At 45.6% G+C, this 25,000-nt stretch overlaps 1 protein-coding gene across 1 annotated transcript in view; it reads left to right on the top strand.

The window, feature by feature from the left end:
* LOC143124739 (uncharacterized) overlaps nucleotides 1-25,000 on the top strand; it is a 117,900-nt gene that overhangs the window by 20,911 nt on the left and 71,989 nt on the right. Inside the window, exons 14-18 of the mRNA XM_076286448.1 lie at nucleotides 7,284-7,337; nucleotides 11,048-11,083; nucleotides 14,707-14,736; nucleotides 15,819-15,845; nucleotides 16,111-16,164. Coding sequence (XP_076142563.1) covers nucleotides 7,284-7,337; nucleotides 11,048-11,083; nucleotides 14,707-14,736; nucleotides 15,819-15,845; nucleotides 16,111-16,164 — 201 coding nt within the window. The remainder of the gene's footprint in view (nucleotides 1-7,283; nucleotides 7,338-11,047; nucleotides 11,084-14,706; nucleotides 14,737-15,818; nucleotides 15,846-16,110; nucleotides 16,165-25,000) is intronic.

Here is a 25,000-nt window from a genome sequence, read left to right as displayed (position 1 = left end):
TGTGGTATAAGTGGAGTGTAAATGCAATATTTAGGGAAGGATCTGCCGGGACAGCTCAAGGAAAGAGTGACAGCTTGGTGGAAGGCTCCACTGTGTCTGTGACAGCCCTGATGCCCCTTTGTTACCTCTGTGATGGAATGGAGAAAGCTTTCCAAGGGATGCCATTGTGTTCTGAGTTGAAGGCACAGAGGCTCAATCAGAAGGGTCTATTTCCTCTTTCGTTTTCTTTTCTTCTCTTCTCCTCCTCCCTCCCTCCATCCCCTGTTTGCCATCGGTCAGAGCGACCCCGATGGTGTGTCAGGTTCGAGCTGAGTCGACGGCCGCCACCCGCTGCCCGCCGCCCGCCGTACACTCCACATCTGCCGGCCGTCGCATCGAAACGCTGAGTAAATGGAAACTCGCAAAAAGCATTTCCTTCGCTAACCTCCCAGGCATCCGGGAACTGGGCACTCAAGACATCTCTGTTACTCGGTGGGATCCGGTTCCAGAGAGAGAGAGAGAGAGAGAGAGAGAGAGAGAGAGAGAGAGAGAGAAAGAGAGGGAGAGAGAGAGAAGGGGCGCTTTGAAGGCTTGCCATTCAACATATCAACAGTTTCCACCACAGCAGTGGAGACAAACACTGAGAAGCATTTCTCTCTCTCTCTCTCTCTCTCTCTCTTACCCCTTTCATCACTCACATTAGTGTGGCTGTCTTTGATCCTTTCAGGCAGCCGAGTCGATGCCAGAGATTCACCATCTCCCCACCTTAACGAAACGGGGACAACGCGCTCAACTGCTCCACTTTCAATCTCAAGATGTTTGAAAGCATCAAATATTATTGATAGTACGCAATTAGTGATGAGGGAAACAGCTGTCTCTAAATACAGTGTATTACCCCAAGGGAGCTCACTGTATCTCAGATGGAATGGTTCTTGGTATTTATTTCGCCTACACGTGGATTAATCATCTGACGTGTGTGGCAGGATTTATAACACACCAAGGCTTTCCCCAAAAGCTTCAATGAGGCACTAAATCTGTTTTGATTGTAGGAGGGAAAGAGCAAGTGGGAGAAGGATTGTTTTAGGCTTGCCTCTGTTTTACACACATACCTCACTGTGTGTGTGTGTGTGTGTGCGTGTGTTTGGAGGTGGAGAATGTGAAACATAGAGTGAGAGCTAGACAGCCGGTGTGTGTGTGTGTGTGTGTGTGTGTGTGTGTGTGAGCCAGTTTGTGAGAATAGATCCTCTGTTGTGTCATTACTGTTGTGTGTGTACATATCACACTCTGTCTCAATGTGTGTGTGTGTGTGTACGCATGTGTTTCCGCATCTGTAGGCAAATGAACATGGGCGCACCTCCCTTGGACCCTCTCCCGCGTTCTCTCTCTTTCCCCTTCCTCTCCCACTCTCCCCCTTTCTCTCGCTGTCGTTCTTTATCTCTCTACCTCCTTTCTTTCTACCCTTCTCTCTCTCTCTACCCTTCCCTCTCTCTACCCTTCCCTCTCTCTCTCCCCTTCTCTCTCTCTATTCCTCTCATTCCCCCCTCTCTCTCTCCCCTTTCCCTCTCTCTCTCCCCTTCCCTCTCTCTCTCTCTCTCCCTCCATCTCTCTTTCTATTCCTCTCATCCCCCCCTCCCTCTCTCACCCCCCCCCCCCCCCCCCTCTCTCTCTCTCTCCTGTGTTTACCTGTGCCTGGTGCCGGCTCTTTCTCCCCCTGCCGTGGATGTGGCAGATTGTGCTCCTGGCCGGCCCGCTGCTGGGGCTGGACACACTGTGCTTTGGCTGATTACCGGGCGAGCGTGTGCACAGCTGCCCCCCTGCAGCGCCGCCAGGACACGCTGAGCATGAGGAGCCTCGGTCAGTCAGGGCGACCCACACACACTCACAAACACACACACAGAGAAACACACGCACAGAGAAACACACACATACAGAAACAACCACATATACACATATATACACACACACACACACACACACACACACATAGAAACACACACATACACACATACTGTACACACACACACACACACATAGAAACACACACACACACACACACACAGAAACACACACACACACACACATAGAAACACACACATAGAAACACACACATACACACACACACACACACACACACACACACACCAGTGCTTCAGAACTTGCAACCACCCACCACCCACACTGACCCGCACTGACTGAATCACCATGCCCTGTGTTGACCACAGTGCCCTGAGCAGCAACTAGACGCAACACAACGACACAACAGAATGCCCAGGTCAGGGCCAGACTGTGTGGGGAGTGAGGAATTACACTGCCTGAGTGGGAGGCAGTCGGAGAGTCAGGAGCTGAGGCCACTTTCCAACAGGCCTGTCTTGGGTGGAGAGGTGGAGGTAGGGGAGTGGGGGGGGGGTGGGGTAAAAGGTCCGCTTCTTCCCTGAAGGGGTCATTAGACACTGTCAAGAGAAGAGAGGGGGGTACCTATCTCTGAAGATCAACAACATACATCATTTAGAAAAGCCTGCACTAGCCACGGCACGTAAGCGTGGTCACGCACACTATCCACTTATTTTCCCTCTCTTTGTGTGTTTTTCGTTCTTTTCATCACGTTCACTGATGCTGGTCAGCTTCTTCATCCATTGTGTTTAGAGCTTCTGATTAGACTGGGGCACTGTGCTTGTGCTACCCCCCCCCCCCCCCCCCCCCCCCCCCCCCCCACACACACACACACAAACCTACACACCACCACCAGCTCCACCAGCGTGATATGAATTCTGCAATGGAGGTGTCATAAGACTTTGAATGGCGTATTCAGAGCTTGTCCCTTGCCACTGTCACTTTCGGTCCATCTTTTATGTAAGATCTGATCATTACGAGTCCCCAGGGGGTCATCTCCGTGTGTTTTAGTGCACTGTCAATTTGCCAGAAGGTGTTTGAGAGATGAGACGTGGGCGGTGGGGATGGGGTGGGGTGGGGTGGGGGAAGGCGGGCTGGTGGGGGTGACCCGTGGTCATCCGTTGCACACCCAATGAAAGGGATCCTCTTTGATGTCCCCATGACACTTTTGTGTGCTCGTGGGCTAATTGAATTGCGGTCAAGGTTACTTGGCCAACGCGTATGCACAGAACGCATGATCAAGTGCCCCAATCTTTTTGAACATAACTAAGCCACCGGGGAAAGGCTTCCACTGTTTATGAACTGCGTCATAAATATTGACCGACCACGGCAAGAGGTGGAGCACAGCGAGAGGCAAGCAGGAGCATTAACGAAATAAGCAGCCGACCGTGAAGGGGAAAAAAACAAGAGAAAAATATGGATCCCCGTGTTTTTTTATTGACCCAACAACACACCACTAATTTAGGCAACCAGTCAATGTTCAGTGTTTCCCCTAGATTTTTTTCCAGCAGCGGTGCTGTTGATCGTAGGAAGCCCCCCCCCCCCCCCAAGAAAAGAGAAAATTTTGAAAAAATGACTCCTTAAATGGTGACTTCTGGTGGATTTTGTGAAAGAAATGGACAGATTGAGCTACAAATTATGACAACCATCAACACAAGCATTTACAAAGCATGATTATTGCAGAACAGGATTATTCATGTTTTTCTTTCACCTTTTTCATTTACATTATTAGTATTAGCCACTTTACAACTGTACATTGTAGGCCACTGTAGGCTACAAACTATTACTATTTAGAATATACAGTGCTGTGCATAAGTTAAGACATTTATATATAATAACATTTTTTAATTAAGGCATTAAGACAAAAGGCAAAAAAAAAATGTTGTTCCTCCCTTTAGTCAATTTCAGCATGGGTGTCTTAACTTTTGCACAGCACTGTATAAACTATATAAACTTCTCTTTCATGTCATTACACTGTATTGGTGCTGTGCAAGTCTAATTGAGTGCCTGTAACTTTAATGCCGTGACGGCCCGTGACGCTTGCTTGATTCTCACGGTACCGATCCACTTGCACACTTCTTTTTGTCGTGTCGCATTCCACTCTAGTCCTATGGGTGACGTCAAGCGACTTTAACGCGCCCGCAAAGCATTCCGGGAAGGCAGCGCTGCATTTGAAATAATGTCGCGCGTCAAAAAGCTGGCCGATGCCCAGCTTTATGCAAATGAATCCGTTGAACGCGAGGCGACTCTCCAATGAAAGGATGAGTTTGGAGGTCCTTTGTTCTACCACAACGGTGCCTGTGAAACTTTGGTTCCGCTTACCAGACAAATAATGTTTTAACGATCTCTTCCACGACCACCTAGTAGTCCATAAAACAAACGAAACTAGGATTTGGATGAATATATTGACTGTTGGTGTTTCTGGTGAGGATTTGAGATTGCATTGAGTAGTTTAAATAAAACAAGATTTCGAAATGGCTTGCATAGTTTGTTTAGGCTATTATGTGTTGTATACTGTTAAGTACATGCCTAAAATTGTGGTCCATTTGTGGAAAAACACTTAAGATACGTTAAAACGAACTGAGTATGAGCTGGTGACTGACATTTTAAACAAAACGCCCACACACGACTGAATGTGGGGAGACACTATTAACACATTAATAGCCTAAACAAACTATGCAAGCCATTTCGAAATCTTGTTTTATTTAAACTACTCAATGCAATCTCAAATCCTCACCAGAAACACCAACAGTCAATATATTAATCCAAATCCTAGTTTCGTTTGTTTTATGGACTATAGGTGGTCGTGGAAGAGATGGTTAAAACATTATTTGTCTGGTAAGCGGAACCAAAGTTTCACAGGCACTGTTGTGGTAGAACAAAGGACCTACAAACTCGTCCTTTCATTGGAGAGTCGCCTCGCGTTCAACGGATTCATTTGCATAAAGCTGGGCATCGGCCAGCTTTTTGACGCGCGACATTATTTCAAATGCAGCGCTGCCTTCCCGGAATGCTTTACCGTCACGGTTTTAAGCTAACCTAGTAGCGTTGTTGTGCATGGTGCATAAGAATATGTGGATTAAATGAATTATGTTTCCCATGTCATTTGGTAAAATAAATGGTCAAAAACTCGAAGAAAATCTATCTTGGATTATAGCAGATAAGTGTCTTGTATCTAATCTATAAATTTGGTGAGCTCTACAGGAATTACTTAAACTATCTCAGATGTAAATGGTTGCGTATCCTATTACTCAAATTCAATTAAACCCACCAATAGGCTAGCTAGACCTTAGTTTCACAGCCTAGGTATGTTAGCAACACAGGGCTTGAAAGCATTGTCTGTATCACAAACAAAAACGAAACAATGCATGGAATTTATCTGGGAATAGGCTACTGAAGGTAGGGGCGAGCTATCTCGCTGGCGTGTTTCATTTGGTTCCTTGGTTAACATACTGTAGCCTACGTTTTTTTGGCACAAAATTGCGTCTGCTAATAAACTTAAACATAAACACAAACAAGCGTGATCTCCTGTGGAATCCCCGACTGCGCCTTCAACGTTAGCCTACTATTATTTGTTGACATGAAACCTGAACGAACGGCAGCTGTTCCTGAAGTTCACTTGCGTCTATTTTTTTTTTTTAATTAGGCAACTTTTTTTGCAGTGGCGCTGGAATTCCAGGAGCGGCGCTGCGCCGCTGATGAATACATTGTAGGGGAAACACTGATGTTCAGCAGAACAATATATTTACATCTCTAGTCAGGCAGCCATTTTTTTTATTATGTCCAGTGTTCCTGAGCTAAATTACAGTACTGTATTTCATGCATTAGAATCAACACCTTTTCAGTGCACCTTGGGGAGCTATTTATTCCTTTAAAGGTCTTTATATGTACAACAATGGAAAATCAGTCCTGGACAAAAGAGTCAGACTGCCCGCACTGTGAATGTGGGTGGTTGTCAAGGTTACTGTAGGTAGACATGAAGAGAAAAACATATAGTTAAATGTTTTGTGCAAGCCTGAACCACATGCTCATATCTCAGCCATGGACTCAAGGCACAATGCAAGCACATCATTTAATTTTTTTCTCTAAGTTTAGAATCATTTTTCAAGTGTCAGCTTTTGATGCACACTACGGTAAGTTCTATTGATTTGGATGATTCTTCTTTGCCTGTGCAGACTGCCAAACAGTCACCCGGGCCGCAGCTCATTCAGATCGGCTGCATTTGAAGCGCTCTCTCTCTCTCTCCCAGCCACCTTCCCCCTGCAGAAAAGTACATGGACGCCACCGGCCACTCATCTGCTTTTTGTCAGCGGCTTCTTGTTTCGTACAGTAGGCACAGCGCTGCAGCGCTCTTCTTCAGGCCGGGGCGTGTAAGTCAGTCAGTCACATCACTTTGCCAGGAAATCTGGGAGACGCAATGATAAAAAAAGAAGGCTATCATGCGCGGCTGATATATCTCACCTTTAATTGCCCTCTCACTTTGGCAGCCTAACTAAGACAAATTGTGCTGTTTTTGAGTGCGTTTAGCACCCCTCCATCCGCCGAGCCCTGCTCCTAAGCACCCCACACACACACACACACACACACCACTCTGCTTCTTAGCTTATTTCAAACGCCTCTCACCGCCGCCCCAAATGTGTGACACCTAACAAGGCCCGCTGTAAATTTAGTCTGTCGATACATGTCAGGGCTCATTCGTCAGCCACGGCGGCCGGCGGTGGCCGTTTATTCACCCGCTCTCTCCCGTCTCAGCTGTCCCTCCCCCTCTTCACCGGCTTTTCACCGCGACCGCCACCGTAGCTGCAGCCGCGTCCTGACTTTGCCCAGGGCCCTTCAGCGCCAATCAGATCCCAAACAGACCCTGCCCAGAGGCAAAGGCGATGAAAATCCTAATCTTGGCTGTGACCAGCAGGCTTGTTTTTTTTTTTTTTTGGATGAGAGGTTTCTCGGGGAGGAGAAGGTGGGGTGGGTGGTTGTGTAGGGGTTTGACGTAGTCATGGTGCTAGGAGGGGGGGTTGGAAAGGTTGATATCTGCTAATCGCATAACTGTCAGAAGAAAGAATACTGCTGCATGATTTAAAGGGGGGACCTCGAATGACACCACCTTCCTCTCAGCAAGGCGAGGACAATATTACAAATAAGTTAAAGTCAGTCGAGGCCGCGGGCGTCTGCATGGTTAATGGGCTCCTATTGGCTGATGACACTGTAGACCGGGGGAATCGGGGCGGGAGTGGGTGTGGGGGAGCTTAGTGTTGCCATCACAGGAAAGCACTAACTGTACAGTACACTCATCATTTCCAGGAGGAAAAAAGATGTTTTAAATGATAAACGATCTGTTTTTCGTCCTTTCATTCTTTCTATTTTTCATCCTTTCATTCTTTCTGTGTTGCTGTTGTGTTTTCCACTTTCCCCAGGGATTGAAAGGTGACCCAGGAGCTGCAGGTGCACCTGGCCTCAAAGGTGAAAAAGTGAGTCTTCTGTTTATTATTTACAGCAAAGTGCATGAGAAATGAAAGAGACAGTGAATGCTACACCCCCCCCCCCCTTCACTCACACACACACACACCAGTTCCCTGCCCCTGTGCCATTGTTGTGCCTCCTCTCTCTCTCTCCCTCTCCCCCATCCTCTCTTCCACATCTCCCCATCCTCTTTTCTACATCTCCCCATCCTCTCTTCCACATCTCCTCCATCCTCTCTCTCTCTCTCCCCATCCTCTCTCTCTACCTCTTCTTCTTCCTCTTCCTCTTAACTGCCTCTCTATTTCCACCTGTGCTTTGAGTCTGCTTTTGCTTCCGCTTGAGAAGGGTCATGGCTAATGTCAATTTGTCTGTGTCTGCCTCTCTTCACTCCCCAGTGAAGGTCTGAGGTCTGTGTGTGTGTGTGTGTGTGTGTGTGTGTGTGTGTGTGTGTGTGTGTGTGTGTGTGTGTGTGTGTGTGTGTGTGTATGTGTGTGTGTAGCTTACCTTGGATATCACAAAGGATGTGGTAATATTGTCATCATATAATTTCACATTGAAGGTTTTTCTGAAAGGTCACATTTATTTTGCCAAGCCAGTAGACTTAGCCAGCCTCTTGCATAATGGTGCTTTTAAGATATGATGCACCTATAACTGCATGTTCAAACTGTAGGCTGTGGACTGTGGAATTGGAATAGATGACACATTGCGTTATCTATCTTGCCAGCAAATTTATTTTTGATCGAGAGACCACGCCTGTGGCTGGTATCTGCACGTGATTAGTTGGATTATCAAAATAGATGTTATCTGTATCAGACACACCCCTTGAAAACAGAATTCCATTCTCATGATTCTCCAGCAACACGTCACAGCAGCACTACATCAAACAAACACACACACACACACACACACACACACACACACACACACACACACACATGCATGCATGCATAGGATGCACACAGACACACAAACAATCATGGAACTCAGGAACACACATGCATGCACATGCACACAAACACAAACACACACACACACACACACACACACACACACACACACACACACACACACACACCAGCACACACACATACACACGTTTGAAACTGACAGGACGCTGTTGGAACCCACAGTAGTCCTGTTTAATGTCTAATAAGAGCATAGACTTTTTTGGCTGATGTAACCCTCTACCCTTCACTTGCTGTCTGTCTTTTATATGTAACCACAATGATTAAGTGGTGAAAATTATCCACATCCATTCAAATGCACTTGGTCTCAGATTTAAAAGCGGAGATGTTTCAGGGTTTGCCGTCTGGCTAAGTCAATGAGAACTAGTTATGACACATACAGCAAGACTCTGTACAGACTTCAAACAAGCTCAAATAGTAAGAAAAAAAACTCCTATCAGCACCTCTTTACACGCAGCCTGTTCACAAAAATATGAATTTAAATGAGCTCCATTTTGCATGCATCTGGAAAGCATCAAGGATCTTTTCAGCAAGAACTCTCTCTCTCTCGCTCGCTCTTTCCTTCTCTCTCGGTCTCTCTCTGTCTCTCGCTCTTTCCCTCTGTCTCTCTCTCTCTATCCCTCTCTCTTCCATGTACACCAGTGCTGAGGGATTACTCAGTGTACGAGATGAAATGTTCTCCTCTAATTAGTTGTCCTATCCTCCGTGTTCTTTGATATCCCAGCCTCTCTGGTCGGGTGTGTTTTTTAGCTTGTTGTTGTTATTGTTGTATTTCATAGGAACTGTCTGATTGCATGTGATTGGAGGTGCACTGTCTCTCAGGCTTGCAGCCATAATGAGCCTGCTATGGCATTCTGTCTGGGCCAGTTTATTGCCAGCTACTGTATTTTATAGTCATCTCCCTCCTGTTGGGACGGTGGGAAGGGACTGTTTGTTTTGTATTGAAACTGACGGAGGGGAGGTAGACCCGTCCTGCTGTTTGTAGATGATGTAATAAAACGCCTCTGTGTTGTCGAAGAGGCAGCTTGTGGGTGGAACTGGTTCCGTATCAGAGTTGAACTGTTATGACTGCGGAAGATGAATATTCTTACAAAATCCCCTCTCCTGTTTTACCTACCTCAGTGGAATAGTACGCTGACTGGAGTCTTTTTTTAAAAGAAAACTCTTAGTGGAAATGAATCTGCACCTGCAGTAGCCAAGGATGCTAAGTGGGTATCAGTGCAAGTTCCATAATAAGTTACTGTACTTTGCCTTTCCATTGGGGCGTTCAGTCTGCTGGAAAGTAAATAATGGAACAACATTTAAAAGTTTCCAGCTTGCAGACTTTTTGCCCCGGCTTCCCACCATTCAAACTGTGTTAAATTACACTTATTTTCAGGCCAGAAAGCGACTAACAGAAAAATAATTAGGTCGCTTGTATTCATTGGGGGAAGGGAGGGGGGGCGGTGCTGTTGTAAGAGCTGTTGTGTTTTTTTTTCCCTCAGTCTTTCACTGCTTTGTTTTAACTTTGTGTTTAAGTGCAGGGCTGTGGGCTTTGGGTGTCTTGTGAGCTACTGTTTACTCGTCCGTCCCCACTCTCTTCTGACGTGTGACATTTCCCAAACGCACCGTCCCGGGATGCCCCTCATTTTTTTGTTATTGTAGCAAAGCTTTAATCTATTTGTTTAGTTTGCTGTATTTATTTTTAAGATCCAGAAAGCCCTTGATGGCTCGTCTCTTCCTGACAGTTAAGAGAGAGCATGTCCAGGTGTGTTGTTTATGAGTCCGATATCGGCGTCGCACCTGGAGTAAAAAGGGGTGCATCGTGGGTAAGTGCTAGGTGGGCAGGAACCAAAATGTCAGAGTGATGACGCCAGGGTGGTTTTTATTTCTGTGACCTTTCGGTTTTAGCAGGCGTGAGCGATGCCTGTGAGCTTTTTCATCCACATGTCAGACCCACTGAAATAGCTTTTCCTCATTTATTATGTGTCAAGTTAGGCTCAGACAATGTCATTTTTTTAGCAGCAACATAGCAGATCTCACCAGCCCAGCAATGGAAAAAAAAATTCACCTTTCAAGAACTAACATAGTTAGAAGCTAATATAGAAATTAAACATTTCTCCCACTGCCATAGTCTTTGTGTTGCCAGAAGCAGACACAGCTTGCAATTATGTTCAGTGCAAACTGTGAAGAAAATTAATTATTCGATGAATACAGTCATAGCACACATGATATTAATTTGTGTTAGTATGTAATACAAGTATTGACATTATTTTGAGGAAACTCTTTAAAAAACTTTATTTTCCTCAGACATTTAATCCTACAGTCATAGTTGTCTCTCCCATAACAGTGCACTGTATTTCATTTCATTAACTACGTTATCCATGGTGTGTAAAGTGAACGTGCTGCAGAGCTGCATTGGTTAAGCCTGACACTCTACCTAGAACTAATTGCTTCTGCACGGGCAAGACCTTTTAGTCCCTTAAGCAGCACACTGACCACAAATCTGCCAATTGTGTGTGTGTGTGTGTGTGTGTGTGTGTGTGTGTGTGTGTGTGTGTGTGTGTGTCCAGTTCCTGCTGCCCATTACTGCTCGTAAAATACCACCTAGTGTCTTACCTTAGCTGGAGGCAAGTTCAAGCTTCCTCATGTTCCTGCTGAGAGTGTGGTCACATTGACATGATGCTGTAAAACATCCCCTTATCTCTCTCTCTCTCTCTCTCTCTCTCTCTCTCTCTCTCTCTCTCTCTCTCTGTCTCTGTTGTGTCTTACAGGGGGACACTGGCCCACCTGGTCCTGCAGCCTCATTGGTATGTATGTCCCTCACACTCACTAACACAGCTGCAGTTGGTGAATCAAGTGCCGTGATGTTTGTCCACGTGTACAAGAGGGGAAATTATTATTTTTCTCCCCATAAATGATTGAGTGTCAGACCCCCCCCCCCCCCCCCCCACACACACACACACTCCAAAACTGATGGTGGATTTATGGACGGCTGGTTGACCGGGCATAGGCAACGAACGGCAGGCTTTTTTGTTGAATGGGCTGTGAAACATCTGGCACTCGTGGCTGGGAGGGAGGTTAAGAGCACAGGTGAACACACTCGGTGTCCCATTACGGGGCCTGTTCGCTCAGAGTTATGAAGCTCAGAGCAAGGACGGACAGTCGGCCGGCCGACATACCGGATGGAGTCAGCTGGATTAGACAGACCATTAATTAAAATGCTTTTGTTATTTTCACTTGAATATCCTACAGTTTCCAGTGGATTTTGAAGCTTAATATACAGTTTAACAATAATCCATTGAAAGAATTATTTAATACACACAAGACTAATATAAAGTTCATAGAAATAATTAATCACTGGTAATACAATACCATCACAACTTCCTATCATATATTCTTGTGAAATCTGTTCTATTTCTTGTGCTTTATATATTACAGGTTGTAGATGGAAGATGGCGTTATTAATATTGGATGCAGACCTTATTGTTTGCAGAGGAAGCTCAGGCTTATTTTTAATCTATATGTGATTAAACACCAAATCATAGCCCTTCATATTTTTTTTTCTCTTGCAGCAGATTTCTAGATGTAGAATTGACTTTTTTTTGGCAGCTATTCTATCTATCTGCTTTAGCAAAACCATCCCAGTATTAATGGATAGCATCTCTGTTCCATTGGCAGGTAGACAGCCACTGTGGTTGAGCCAAGTCCTGATGTTACAGACTCAACACACACACAGTGGGGTTCTTAAAATATTTCCATGTCTCGTCACACTGGCACCTAATTCAGAATGGCTTGACATGAAGCACCCCGACACTTCAGATTACATTGGAAATCTATCCCAGAACACAGGGTGGTAGCAACCTGTGTGTGCACCAGTCAGTCATCATGCGGTGGGACGGCATGCTTACAGTCTGAGATGGGCAGATTAGCATCCTCCCAAACAGAAGGCATTTGTCTTAACACTGTCTAGAATCACGTCAAGTGGCGTGACAAGATTATAGTTTATGGGGATCTCATGCAGCTCTTTTCATTCACGCCCTGAGCTGAACTGTCAGGCACAGGCAAGTCAGTGTTTAGATTATGAATGTATAGTACGCACAATATGGTACAGAATAGAATAGCATAGCATAGTTTAGAACAGACAGAAGCTGCCTCTCGAATGCTCACAGTGATAGTCAAGGGCTTTTGTGTATCTCTTTCTGAAGGCGGGGCAGTTGAGGCGAGGAGGCCTGTAGGATTGAATTGGCTCCCATGCTGCACACAGTCTGTTCAGCCCGTCTCCCCGAGGAGCTGAAGCGTTTATCTGCAGTCTTTACGCCTCACCATGAGGAGCACGCTGCGACTTTCACCCATTCTGCTCTGATAATTGAGGATGCAGCATTTTTCTAACAGCCTCACACACGCACACACACACACAGGGGCGCCTGCAGGAATTAATGCTATGGTACGCACACCCATCAGCCACCCCCCGAAAAAAAAAAAAAACCTTCACGCGTGGACAGTATTTTTCCTTAAGGTTCGTGCACAGCCTACATAGCACAACATCCACATGCAATAATGCAACAACAACGTCTACAATTACCTATTCATTTGGGCAACTTTATACATCCCTATACAGGCTAAAGCTACCTTTAGTTGTGTTATAGCGTACTGTAACGTCTGGCTTTAAACAGCTGTAATGCAGTCGTTCTGACAAGCACACCAATTGCTTAGCCAACCTTGTTCTTGCCCATCTGAAATAGCTCCTCTAGCTTTGCTGCCTCCATCCTTTCTGTTTTCGTTGTTTAAACTTGTGATATCCATGAATTGAGTTAGTGAATTAGCTCAACATCATGTGCTGATAACCATATAGAAAGCCGAGTAAAAGAAAACAAGTAGCCTATGCGTGCCTGCGTGCGTATTCTCTCCTGCTCAAACATGTGTGCGCGTTAATTTTAATAAGTGTTCACTAACTTTACTTAATAGAAAATTGTAAATAGCCTGATGGCATGCAACTAATGGGATACTGTGCATAGTTGGATAGGTATGGTAGGCCAATATGGTGTGAATATACACACACACAAGGTACATTTTCTCTCGTTGTTGAGTGATGGTACGCACAGTGCGTACGGACGTACACCTGCAGGCGTGCCTGGACACACACACACACACACACACACACACACAACACCACACTACATATCATTACCTCAGCGCTAAACCCAAAGATGGCCTTGAAAGTCATATGGCGGGTCGATGCATGACTGTAAACGCACACACGCTCCGCTCAGACATGCATATGATTTGTATACTCTCTGGAATCAACAGCGTCGGGGGACACGAGACTGGCAGCGCAGATTAAAAAGTATACCACGGGTGGTTAGCTAATTACTAGCGTCATGAGAGCGTAGAGAGGGGCTGCCAGTCGAAATCAGCGTTTTGCTCCCTCAGCCGTCTGCTCGCCCTCTTCCTTTCATGTCACCCAAACACTCGGGGGGGGGGGGGGACTTTGAGGCTGAACCGTGTCACGGCATGAGCAGCTATTTGCTCCCGCTAATTTTACATTTTACGAGCCGAGGTGCGATCGCACCGATCTCTCCTCTCCGACAACAAAGAGCGCCACTGTCGTGTCAACAAGTGTTTGACACAACAAAGAGTCCGGGCACATAACAAGACTGTGAATTGTTACATATGGAAGATCAGAGAGGGGGCATGCGTGTGTCGTCTGCTGCCATGCCATGTTTATATTAAGGGAAAATATGTGCATGCTTGTCTGCTTGCGCATCACTTGTAAATTACTTTCAGTAATATCATCGTTGATGTTTCTCATGTACTTTTAAAATAGGATGTCCTTTGGGAGATGTCGGTCTTGTTTACTGCAAATACCAAAGACTTGTCAATCCCCCTTGTTAAAAGTTTAGATTTTGAATGCCGCATCCGCCTCTAGGTCAATGACTTTGGCATTCTGAATGCGTGTAGTGAACGGCTATTTTTGCAGTTGTTTCCGAGAAGTTGTCAGTATTTGTGAGGATGCCAGCTGATGAGGGATACCATGTGTTTGCTTGTCATTGGAAAGTCAGTTGTTAGTCTCTGTGTGTGGATGCAAATATACAGTATATGTGTGTGTGTGTGTGTGTGTGTGTGTGTGTGTGTGTGTGTGTGTGTGTGTGTGTGTGTGTGTGTGTGTGTGTGTGTGTGTGTGTGTTCAGCGTCCCTCTAGTATGGTCTTGTGGACAGACAACTTGCTTGAGTAGGAAGGTCACAACCTCTGTCTAGTTCACCGGTGCTTTGGGCTTTTAAACCTGTCGACAAGGGCTACATTTCTATCCAGTATCAGACATCCGTACGACTTTCACCAACAGTGTACAGCAATAACATCATAATTTAAATCAGTATTACCAGATTGGTGGTAATGGTCTTAATAGTCTTCTCTTGTTTGTTTTTCTCTTAGACTGAAATGAGAGCTCTGAAGGGAGATCAGGTAAAGCAGACTGCTCCTCCTCTTGTGCCTGAAATCTGTCTAATTTAATTAGCTGATGTTCTACCCAAAGCTCAGGAGACTATCTGGTACAATCATTGTTTCAATTCATTTGAAAGTCTTGTCTATGGATGGCTTATCAACTGGTGTTTTGAATATGTCATAATAATGAATATATGCATCATCAACCATTGTTTATTCAGGGAAGACTTACTGAGAATTAAGTCAAAACATAATAAAATAAAAAATAAGATGTTCTTATCATCAGTCAAAGCAACACTGCACAACAGCCATTTTGTCTATTATACCCTTATATTGGTGTACTGACACAAGCTGGTCTAAATTGAATACCTCTTGTAATTTGCTCCATTTATTGGGTGCAAATCATTTAAAAGGTAATTTTCTCAACAGATTTGATCTGAGGAGTTTCAAGGGATAAAAATCCCTGTGAGCGTGTATTATGTTAGATTAATTGAATTCTAAAAAGAGATATAAGGTAGAAAGGTAATTTTCTAGTGATTTCAGTGTGGAAATGGCTGTACTATACAAGTACTGTGAACAAGTACTATAGGCATTAAGATACGTATACTGTCTTTCTTGATGTAGTAAATGCCATTCATTTAGGGATGACTATGCATAGTGAAATGCACATTGAAGATTTGACACAGCTTGCTCTGCAGATGTCTCATACGCATTAAGAGTCTTCTGCATAGAAATCTCCTTTGCAATGTTCTACAGAAACACAGATATCATTAATTTACAGTAAACATTAATGAGCCGGTGGAACATTATTTTTAGTCTTAAAAAAAAGGTTAATCCTGTCACAAATACACCCTGTGTTCTATCAGATAGGTCATGAAACCATATTACACATTGCATACATATTGCATTCATTACATTCATTAATGTATTTCACATATTATATTTGTACTTTACTCTTGTAAGTGATTTCCACATTCACTGCTCACACGGCCACGGTTTTCTACAGTATGTGAAAATGAAAGCACCAAGTGCTTAGACCTCAGTGTAAGTGAACACACAGTGTAGAAGTGGAGAGTTTATGTTTGTTCTGATGTCTTTTGCAGGGGTTACCGGGTCCTGCAGGGGAGAAGGTGAGAACTGAACACAAAAGAACTTGTTCTCTGTGGAACTCCTCCGCTGTCGCCACCTCCAGCCCACTCTTCTGTGCTGCTAACGCTAAAGGCCTAATAAGTTCACCGCTCCGTCGGGAACATGTGGCCCGGTAGTCTGTAAACTGGTGGCTATTTGTTCATGTTTTCTGCTGCAGTGGGCTGTAAACTGGCGGTGCCACATAGCCGGAAACGTGTCCTTAATGTCCAATCTTACGGTGTTTTCCCCTCTGTCCTGTGTCCCCAGGGGGAGGCCGGGGTGTCGGGTCAGCCTGGAACGCCGGGCAAGGAGGGCAAAAGGGTGAGTAAACAACAGCAGGCCACTGTTTGTGTGGCCCGGGCCTGTGTGGATGTGTGTCGGGAGGGGTGTGGTGGGTGAAGCGAGCAGGAGCGACAGCTGAGGATGTGAGATCAGGGCGTGGGTGGGCCCTGAGCCTGCCGGGCTGCCGATGGACAGGGCAGTTGAGGAGGGCGGTTTGGGGGCGCAGGGTGGCTTGTGGGGATGGGCCAGTGTTTGGATGGGTCATGCTAATAGAATGACAATTATCACAGAGGCCGACTAGTCAGGGGTCACGCTCGTGACCGGACGTGACTGACAGCACACGTGGCGAGGGCCCTCCAGGAGCCGTGTGTCCACTGTGATTTAAGATCGGAAAACGCGGGCAAACAGAAGAGGAGAGCAGATAGGGTTTCTGTCCATTTAAGACACCACAGAGACCTTCTTTCTCTCTGTTTAGTCTGAAACATAGATACTTGGAATGATACATAGATCGGATACATAGATCTGATACATAGATCCTTCTTTTTGTTATTGTTGGAGAGCAGTGAGTGTTTCAGGGGAGATTTATAACATCTGATAGCATACTATGGGGTGACTGGTGTCCTGAATTGGGCTACGCTAATCTCAGATTATGTTACATTACATTTTATATTACTTATGTAATCCGTTCCATCCTGCTCCAGAACAGTCATCTATGAACATTGGGACAGCAACACCTGTTCACCTGTTTCGTTCTGGACAGCCTCTGGAATGCTTGTACTGTATACTGTAGCTTGTGCAGTTGTGACCTAGTTGGCTCATAAATTAATGTCCATGTAAGCACACAATTTTATTATTTGCATTCTTTCTGGTCGTCATTACCTCACTGTGGTGGTCACTCTGTGTAACTGGATGATTTTCATAGTTTGATGGTGAGAGCAAGTTGGTCCACTGACAGTGGCATTTGAGTGATACACAATACTACAGACATCTGGACCAGATATTTGTGTGTGTGTGTATGTGTGTGTGTGTGTGTGTGTCGTGCGTGTGACTGTGTTGCCTACTCTCAGCAACCAAAACATGAGAAAAGTAGAAACAGTTCTGTTGTTTCACAAACTGCATAGAACCTGAGGCCACACAAGTTTCCAAAATGGAAATAAGGCTTAGTGTTTGATGTAGCTCTCTTTTCAACTAAGAACTTGCCATATTCCTGCACTACAACATTTTTTTATTTTGTTCAAAGTACAACTCAGTGTCAGTGCCACGAGAGGCTTTTGACCTTTTCTTAGAGAATCTAAACATGGTGTCAGGCTTAAACCAAATGATACCTTTTTAATTGGTTTGGGCTGCAAAAGGCTCTGTTTAGAATCCAAGCGTTATGTTCTAATGGTTTTCAGCCTGGCACAAAGTGTTCATTAAAATCACAGGAGCCACCAGGGAATATAGTAACGTTTATTTCCTACCTGAATGAATTCAGAGTGGGTAGTCGGTGTGTGAGAGCGAACAAGTGAGCACGCTCAAGCAAAGGCAGCAAACTTCTTTAGCGCCTGACACTCAAATTAACACCGAGTATGTTGTTTTGTTGGGAGAAACACACAACTCCACCTCTATTAATACACACACTTTGATGAGCGGATGGCTTCCAAGTGACTGTGGATGTGCTAAAGTTTAAAGTTTCAGTTTATTTTTAGCCCCCGCTAGGCCGGTCACATGTGGCTCCAGAGGTTGTTGACCAACCTGTGTGTCTTTTTGCGCTCCCAGGGTCTATTTCGGGATGGGGGGGTGGGGGGGGGGCATGTATCATTATCTGGGTGTCTCTTACCAGAGAGCCTCTCACCCAATTAGCATCTCTCGCTCACTATTACGCCGCGCGGTCACTTGGCCCCTCTCCGAGCGAGCGGGCAGCCATCTTAAGCAGCTGGGCGGATCTGAGAAGCTATCCTTGGCCATTCTACAACCCCTCTAAAATAAGCCGCGCGAGTGCAGACTGTGCAGCCATAAGAAGTGCCAGAGCTGTCAAAAGTGTCACGCCAAAAGCCCTTTTTTCTTCCCCCACCTGCCCGGCCGCCTGCCTGCCGCCCGCCAAAGTAGTCTGATCAGTTGAATGACTAAGGGGAAGACGTGAGTCACCTCTCTTGTGGGACAGAGGGTAATTTAATACGTGCGGTAAAGGACAGCTCCCACCCGCAGTGAAATATTTCCCGAATGTAAATTTGACAATTGCTGCCGAAGAGTTATTTCCGAGGGGGTCGGCGAGTCACCCACACTATTACTGTCCTTTTTCGTGGACGGTTAATTAACGGCCCCGCCGCGTCTTGCGCTGTCCAATCAGTCAAGAGGACGGGCCTAGCTGAACTCCTTAAAACAATAACGTGAGGTGCTGCACGCCCACTTTAGCCCGTGTTAATTACGGTGAGTGGGGCGGACGAGGAGAGGAGGGGAGGGGAGGGGGAGATGAACCTCATTTAAATAATAATGCATTGCGCCTAGATTGCACCAAGAGACGGCATTAATAGTAATGCGAATTGCTTGCTTTCATCCATTATGGATGGCATTGACATAGAATGGCAAGCAAAGAGTAGGACTTTGGGACTCGGTGTGACATGCTGCGGGAGATCAAACAGGAAGAGGAGGGAGAGAGGGAGGAAGAGGAGAGGTGCCAGCGAAGGGAAACAAAGAGAAAGAAAGGATTCCTTTTCCTTTGCCGATGGCGGCCCCGGTGAAATATTTAGCAGTGTCTGTAATGATGTGCTAAGCTCTGTGTTGTCTTTGTGTGTTACCGTGCGCCCCACACGACACCAGGAGCCCTAGTGGAGAGCATGTATGTTTGTGCTGCCAGCGATGACAGGGAATTTTGGAGATTCCGCTCACCAGTTGGCATTGTCTGGACAGCAGGATGGCAATTAGGCTGAATAATGCCATTCCCATCCCATGACAGTAGCCAGCCTTACAGTGGAACAACAATTTGCACTCAGATGAGCAGGAAAAAGGAGAAATTGCTCATTGTACCACCCCCCCCCACCCACACACCCACACACACACACACACACACAGACACCCCCCCCCCCCCACAACTAACCATGTGCTAGAAGAAAAAAAATCACCACACTGTCATTTGCCTGACACAGGGGAGTCACACACACACACACACACACACACACACACACATGCGATTGGGCAGTGCATCAACCTTGCTCTGAGCCAAAACATACAGGAACATGGTTCTTTTTTCATGTTCTGCCAAGCCTTCCCAGCATGCCTTGCTCGGCCGGCTGGCACGGGACGGTGTGTGGGTTGAGCACAGACATGTGTTCACCGCTGGGCTAGCCGGTGGGCTGCTGTGGATTAATAGATATCAGCTTAAAAAATATTCACAGTGTCGGTTAGGGCATGGCACCGAGCCCTGCCATAGTATGCTAATTACGTCTCAAAAACAGGCCGCGCGAGAAATGTTTACGGGGCAAACAGTGCCTTCAAGACCAGCGTGTTGACATTTCGAAGTTGCCCTCGAAGCTAGCGAAGGTTAATTTTTCAATAGGAGATAGAGAATAACGTCGTCAACTGGCGGTGGTTTGCTTTATAGCGATGCAGGGCTTCATAAATTGTTTATGTAAATATTTTATTCTTTGCCTTTGAAGTCTGTTGCAGGAAGTAAAAAGTGTATATTTAGGTATTGCATTTAAAATGCACTTTAATCACCAGAAGACATACACAGCAAGGCAAGAGCTCACATTGTACTTTTATGGCTGCATCTTCCAGCTCTGCACAGCCTCACTGACGTCTGCGTATATGTTGTGCGAGACCCCCCTGAAGAGTGCTCAAGAAGAAGCAGAGAATCTCCAGCAGACAATCTGGATGTTGATGTGTCTCTATAAATCATGCAGCAAGTCCCTTCAGTATAAAATGCATTTCACTTTAATTAGACCACTGAAACTGAATCCAGACCTGTGAATGTCTAGCAGGAGGGCTGAGCTGGCAGAGCTAAGCTTGGCAGTGCCATTTGTCTCCGCGTTTCACATATACATTCTGTTGCTGATTGAGTATGCCTGGTGCATTGCACTGAATGTTCTCATCCACCTGGCACTTCAAAGACGAGGCTGCATTTCGAAGCGAGAGGTTAGCACAGCATTTGAACCCAGGTCTGAACCAGGGGCCAGAGGTGACCGAGTCCGAGACCTGAACCTGAGCTGTCCCTTTGTGTCGCGGGGGACACAGGAGAAGTCACGGGGTTACAAACCATCATGACACATAATGTGGGCATGAGCTGGACAGAAGCATGTGCCTGCGCACTCTCAGACAGGCTGGCTTTTAGAGTCCTGGCCCTGTCTGACCCAAGGCCTAGCAGACAAAGGACGTATGTCAAGGGTCAAGGGGTTAAGGGTCACTGGGCCGTGTGCAGCCTGGTGTTGGCATACCATGGGTCTGTGGTCAAGATGGGTCTGCCATGAATACAGCCGATCTGTTGAGGATGAAGGTGGGGTCAAGGGTGTGGAGATACTGAAAAAGAATGATATTCTCTGGCTGTGCAACAAACATAACACAAATATTGTATAATGAACCGTTAGGAATAGCATAACATTGAACAAATCTTGCTATGGATGATAAAATGTACAGTACAAATATACATTTAGACACATATTATATGCAACTATCTATTGTTAATGTATTCAATAATAGGTGGTATACTTTTAGTTTGCATAAACAGTCTTCTTTATGTACATTTTTATGGCATGTGTTTGCATCTGAAATGTTGCCATGCAGCATTTGAATTTTGGGAGCCTGCTTAACTGTAATATCAATTTCAGTCCACTGGTGTAGAATTGACCTGCCTCAAAAGTTCATAGGCATTCATGTATTTTCAAACAGATAGAGTGTGACTATCTACACATGATATGATGTATGTTATGGAAAGAGAGGAGTGTTGCCTGTGTTGTGTTGTGCTGTTGATATCATGTCTAATGTTCACAAGGGAGAGGAGAACGTGATGTATATGTGATCATGTCAGGCCAAGTATGAAGGGATGGGGCACCTGTAGACCTGGTTACCTGCACTCTGTTCAGCTTTTATAAAACACTGTAACAGCTGTCGTCTAAATGTGAGCATTTCAAATGTCAGTTGTAGGCGGTTGACATCACCTACTGAAAAAAAGACTTTTATATTGCAATTTTAAAACATCATGCTATCAACAAAGGATGCATCGACCTTAGAGCCATGCTATGCACATAATCACCTAAGTCACCCACAACTTCTTACCTTTGTAGACACAATGTACCTTAACTCAAACGGCTCTATAAATAAAAACAGAATTCAGTCTATTCAGCAAGGCTGTGTTGGTAGCAGCTCAAACTGTAGTTACCATTCTGTCTCTACAATGACTTAGTCTAATAATGAGTAATTATATACTCTTCATGTAATTACAGTATATATAGTATTTCACTGTAAACCACTGTTTGAAAAATTCCCTTGGAAAAAAGGAGACCCCCTCAAGAAAAGCAATCTTCAGATGATATTAGTGGCTGTAATTACAGTCAATTAAAGGTAATTTCTTTCCTCTTCAACTAAAAGACGTGTGCTATAAATACCATTTAACCACGGTGTCCTCTGTCTCTCCATCATGCAGTTCATTTACTCGCAGGACGCGGCCAATTACCGCCCTAGTGTTATCTCACTGCCGAGAGATACCGTGGTGAACCCAGTGGCTAACCTCCGATGACCTGCGGTCTCGGCACTATCAGAGGTGTGAACAGAGAGACACACTAATGATTAGCCAGCAGACTATGGCTGTTACAAAAGTTTATTTAGTATTTTTTAAAAAAAGGCAGTTTAGAAAATCAGGAGATTTTTGGCATAGCTGGCCAAAGGCCAGGTCAGGAGCCAGATTCTCATGGCGGACAGAGGGGGACAGCACTGCAGCAGCAGCAGCAGCTGGGGAGGACCGACGGCCGAGATTGTAAGAGAATACGGCCTCGGCAGAATGCGACGGCTCGGCAACCGTGATATCAATTTAAGTGGAAGAGTTCAATTTAAGTGGAAGAGTTCTCGTGGAAATATACGTCTTCGGGGAGCACGTTGGGCAGGGTGGTGCGTCTCTCTCTCTCTCTCTCTCTCTCTCTCTCACTCCCTGTCTGTCTCTCTCTCTAAGGAGAGTTATCAGTGTTCTGTGGAGAGAGTGACGTGTGAAGATTCATGTTGGAGAAACGCATGGTGGCACAGAGGGAACAGGCGTCCCCGCATTACAGCATTCCTCACAGTCATGGCTGGCTGGCTGTAAGCCCATAAAAGCTATTACTTTCTCACAGCATCCTACAGCGTCCAGGGAGATGGCGTGCTGTAGATAGATACATGTAATCCATGGAACATCTTATTGTGTTGTACTTCATTTCAGTTAGCAAGCACTTATGATATGGACTTTTATTAAATCTCAACTTGTTTGATTATATCGTAAGCGCTACTTTTTTGTTCATACTTGTTTATATATGTTTTTTTGAGCACTGTTTTTTTTCCCTCAAAGACAAAGCCAAAGTTGTTTTGAAGTCCAAATAATGTTTTGACACAGCGAGCTCTGTGTGTGACTGAATGAACTGGGAAAAGTGCCCTTCTGGTGTGGAGCGGGGGTGAGGATGGTAACACTATCTGACTGAGGTTGTGGCTTGTGGCTGTGTTTATAGTGGACTGCTAGCCTCCTATGCAGAATGACACGACTGCTCTCTAGCAGCTGTGTGTGTGTGTGTGTGTTTATGTTTGTGTGTGTGTGTGTGTGTGTGTGTGTGTGTGTTTGTGTGTGTGTGTGTGTTTATGTTTGTGTGTGTGTGTGTGTGTGCGCCCATGAGACTAGCAACTCTCTTTCTCTTTTTTCCTCCCACTGTCTGTTTTATCATAGTCTCTCTCTCTCTTTCTCTCTCTCTCTCACACACACACACACACACACACACACACACACACATACACACACACTTTGTTTTGTTTTGTTTTCACCTTTGTCACTCACCTGTGCTCCCACTCTGGCACATGTTCAACACTGTGTTCTTTCATCACACGTTCTGTTCGTCTGTCACCCCAGTGTAGGGTGGGATGATGGGGGACAGTCTCTTGTCTCACATTTCAGAACAGCACACACACACACACACACACACACACACACACACACTAAGCTACTTGTCCCCCAGGGTGGCCATACATATCCACACAGATACATGCACAGACACATTATGATGAGGCGAGAAGGTTTTCATTTCACCCCCAACACACACACATACACACACACACACACACAAACACACACACACACACACACACACACCCTGCCGTGCCATTTCCTGCAGGCACGCTGCGTGTAGACAAGGTCTGTCCAAGGTCACGGCGAGGTGTGGCTTCTCGCACAGTGTGTCAAAGTCATCTGCGCGTCCTCCCGAGCCCAGTGACTTTTCCAGGCAACCCGATATCACTCGCCCTCACTGCATTTCCTACTCATGAAGAAAATCCCCCCCTAGTTGATTATCTCGCTAAATCTGATTCGCCACAGCGGCACAGCTGTTCTAACTTGGTTTGGAGCCACTTTTACCTGCACTTATACCTCCGCAGTAGATGGAGGGAGATAGAGAGAGAGGGAGGGAAAGAGAGAGTGAGAGGGAGAAGGAGAGTGAGAGAGAGAGAGAGGGAGAGAAATGGAGATATAGAGAGAGAGGGAGAGAAAGGGAGAGATAGAGAGAGAGAGGGAGAGAGAGAGAGAGAGAGAGAGAGAGGGAATGAGAGAGAGACAAAGAGAGGTAGGAGCGAGAGAGACAGAGGAAGTGAAAGAAAGAGAGAGAGCGAGAGAGTGAGAGCAAGAGTGAGAAAGAGAGAGACTGAAGAGAGAAGTGTCTGATGTGATTTGATTCACTTCACTGTCACCCATTGACAATATTGAGTCTGTTAAGTTTAGGAGCAGCAGCTCTAGTGGCAGACTTATGGCTGACGCCTACATCGGCGCAGTGGGGAGTGGAACCAGTGGCCAGGTGCTTTTTTCGCTTACTTCTGTGCAGGTCAGAAGAACCTGGCTCGATATTTTGGCTGTGCATATGCCACTGACCTCTAGCCCCCAGCACCTGTAGCGCAGGGTCATTACCCAAATGGCCTCCCGTTGATATTCCTCCATTACTGTCAGGACCTCACGGAGGAAGAGGGCATGACGTTATTTATAGTATGCGTGCCCAGTGTGCTGTTATACACACACACACACGCACGCATACACACACGCACACACATACACACACACACACATACACAGACACATGAAAAAAACATTAAAATGCACCATTACCTTGTTGTGGCTCCCTGCTTCAGGAGGTTGTAATTGGAGGGTGAAAGTGGAAATGTTCCATAAGAGTAAACATGTGATGTGGGCACTGGGGGGAAAGAGGGATATCCGTCAGGAACGCAAACCATGGATGAGTGTCCACGGTGACACTCTTGTGTATGTGTGTGTGTGTGTGTTTGGGGGGGGGGGTTCTCCATAAGGTTTCTAGACACTAGTCACCCTTCCCCATTCACTGTTGTGGTCACTGACGTTTTGCCAAAAGTTTCACTCGATTTGGGTCTTGAGGTGTCAAATCAGATAACGTTTTTGTTTCACCATCTCACTGTCTGAACCTTGTATATATCATGTATCGGTCCCAAAACTACAGGTAAGCACCGGTAAATTATTTCTGTTCAAATCCTATGTCTTCATATTTTTTTTTCAGTCCCTGATATTTATTCAGTTTGACAGCCTAGAAAATAATACATTACCTGGCAATGTTTGGGCATGCATATCTTGAAAAGTATTATCCATAGCCAGCCCAAACTTTGACGGAAGACAAACATGTTGTCAGTATGACTGATCCAAGTTTGTATGGCATGC

This window comes from Alosa pseudoharengus, unplaced genomic scaffold, assembly GCF_046254945.1.
Source record: "Alosa pseudoharengus isolate Yale_2024_CS ecotype anadromous, Long Island Sound unplaced genomic scaffold, YU_APseudo_1.1 YU_APseudo_1.1_scf_15, whole genome shotgun sequence".
Lineage (NCBI taxonomy): Eukaryota > Metazoa > Chordata > Actinopteri > Clupeiformes > Clupeidae > Alosa > Alosa pseudoharengus.
This window is presented reverse-complemented; position numbering and strand designations above follow the sequence as displayed.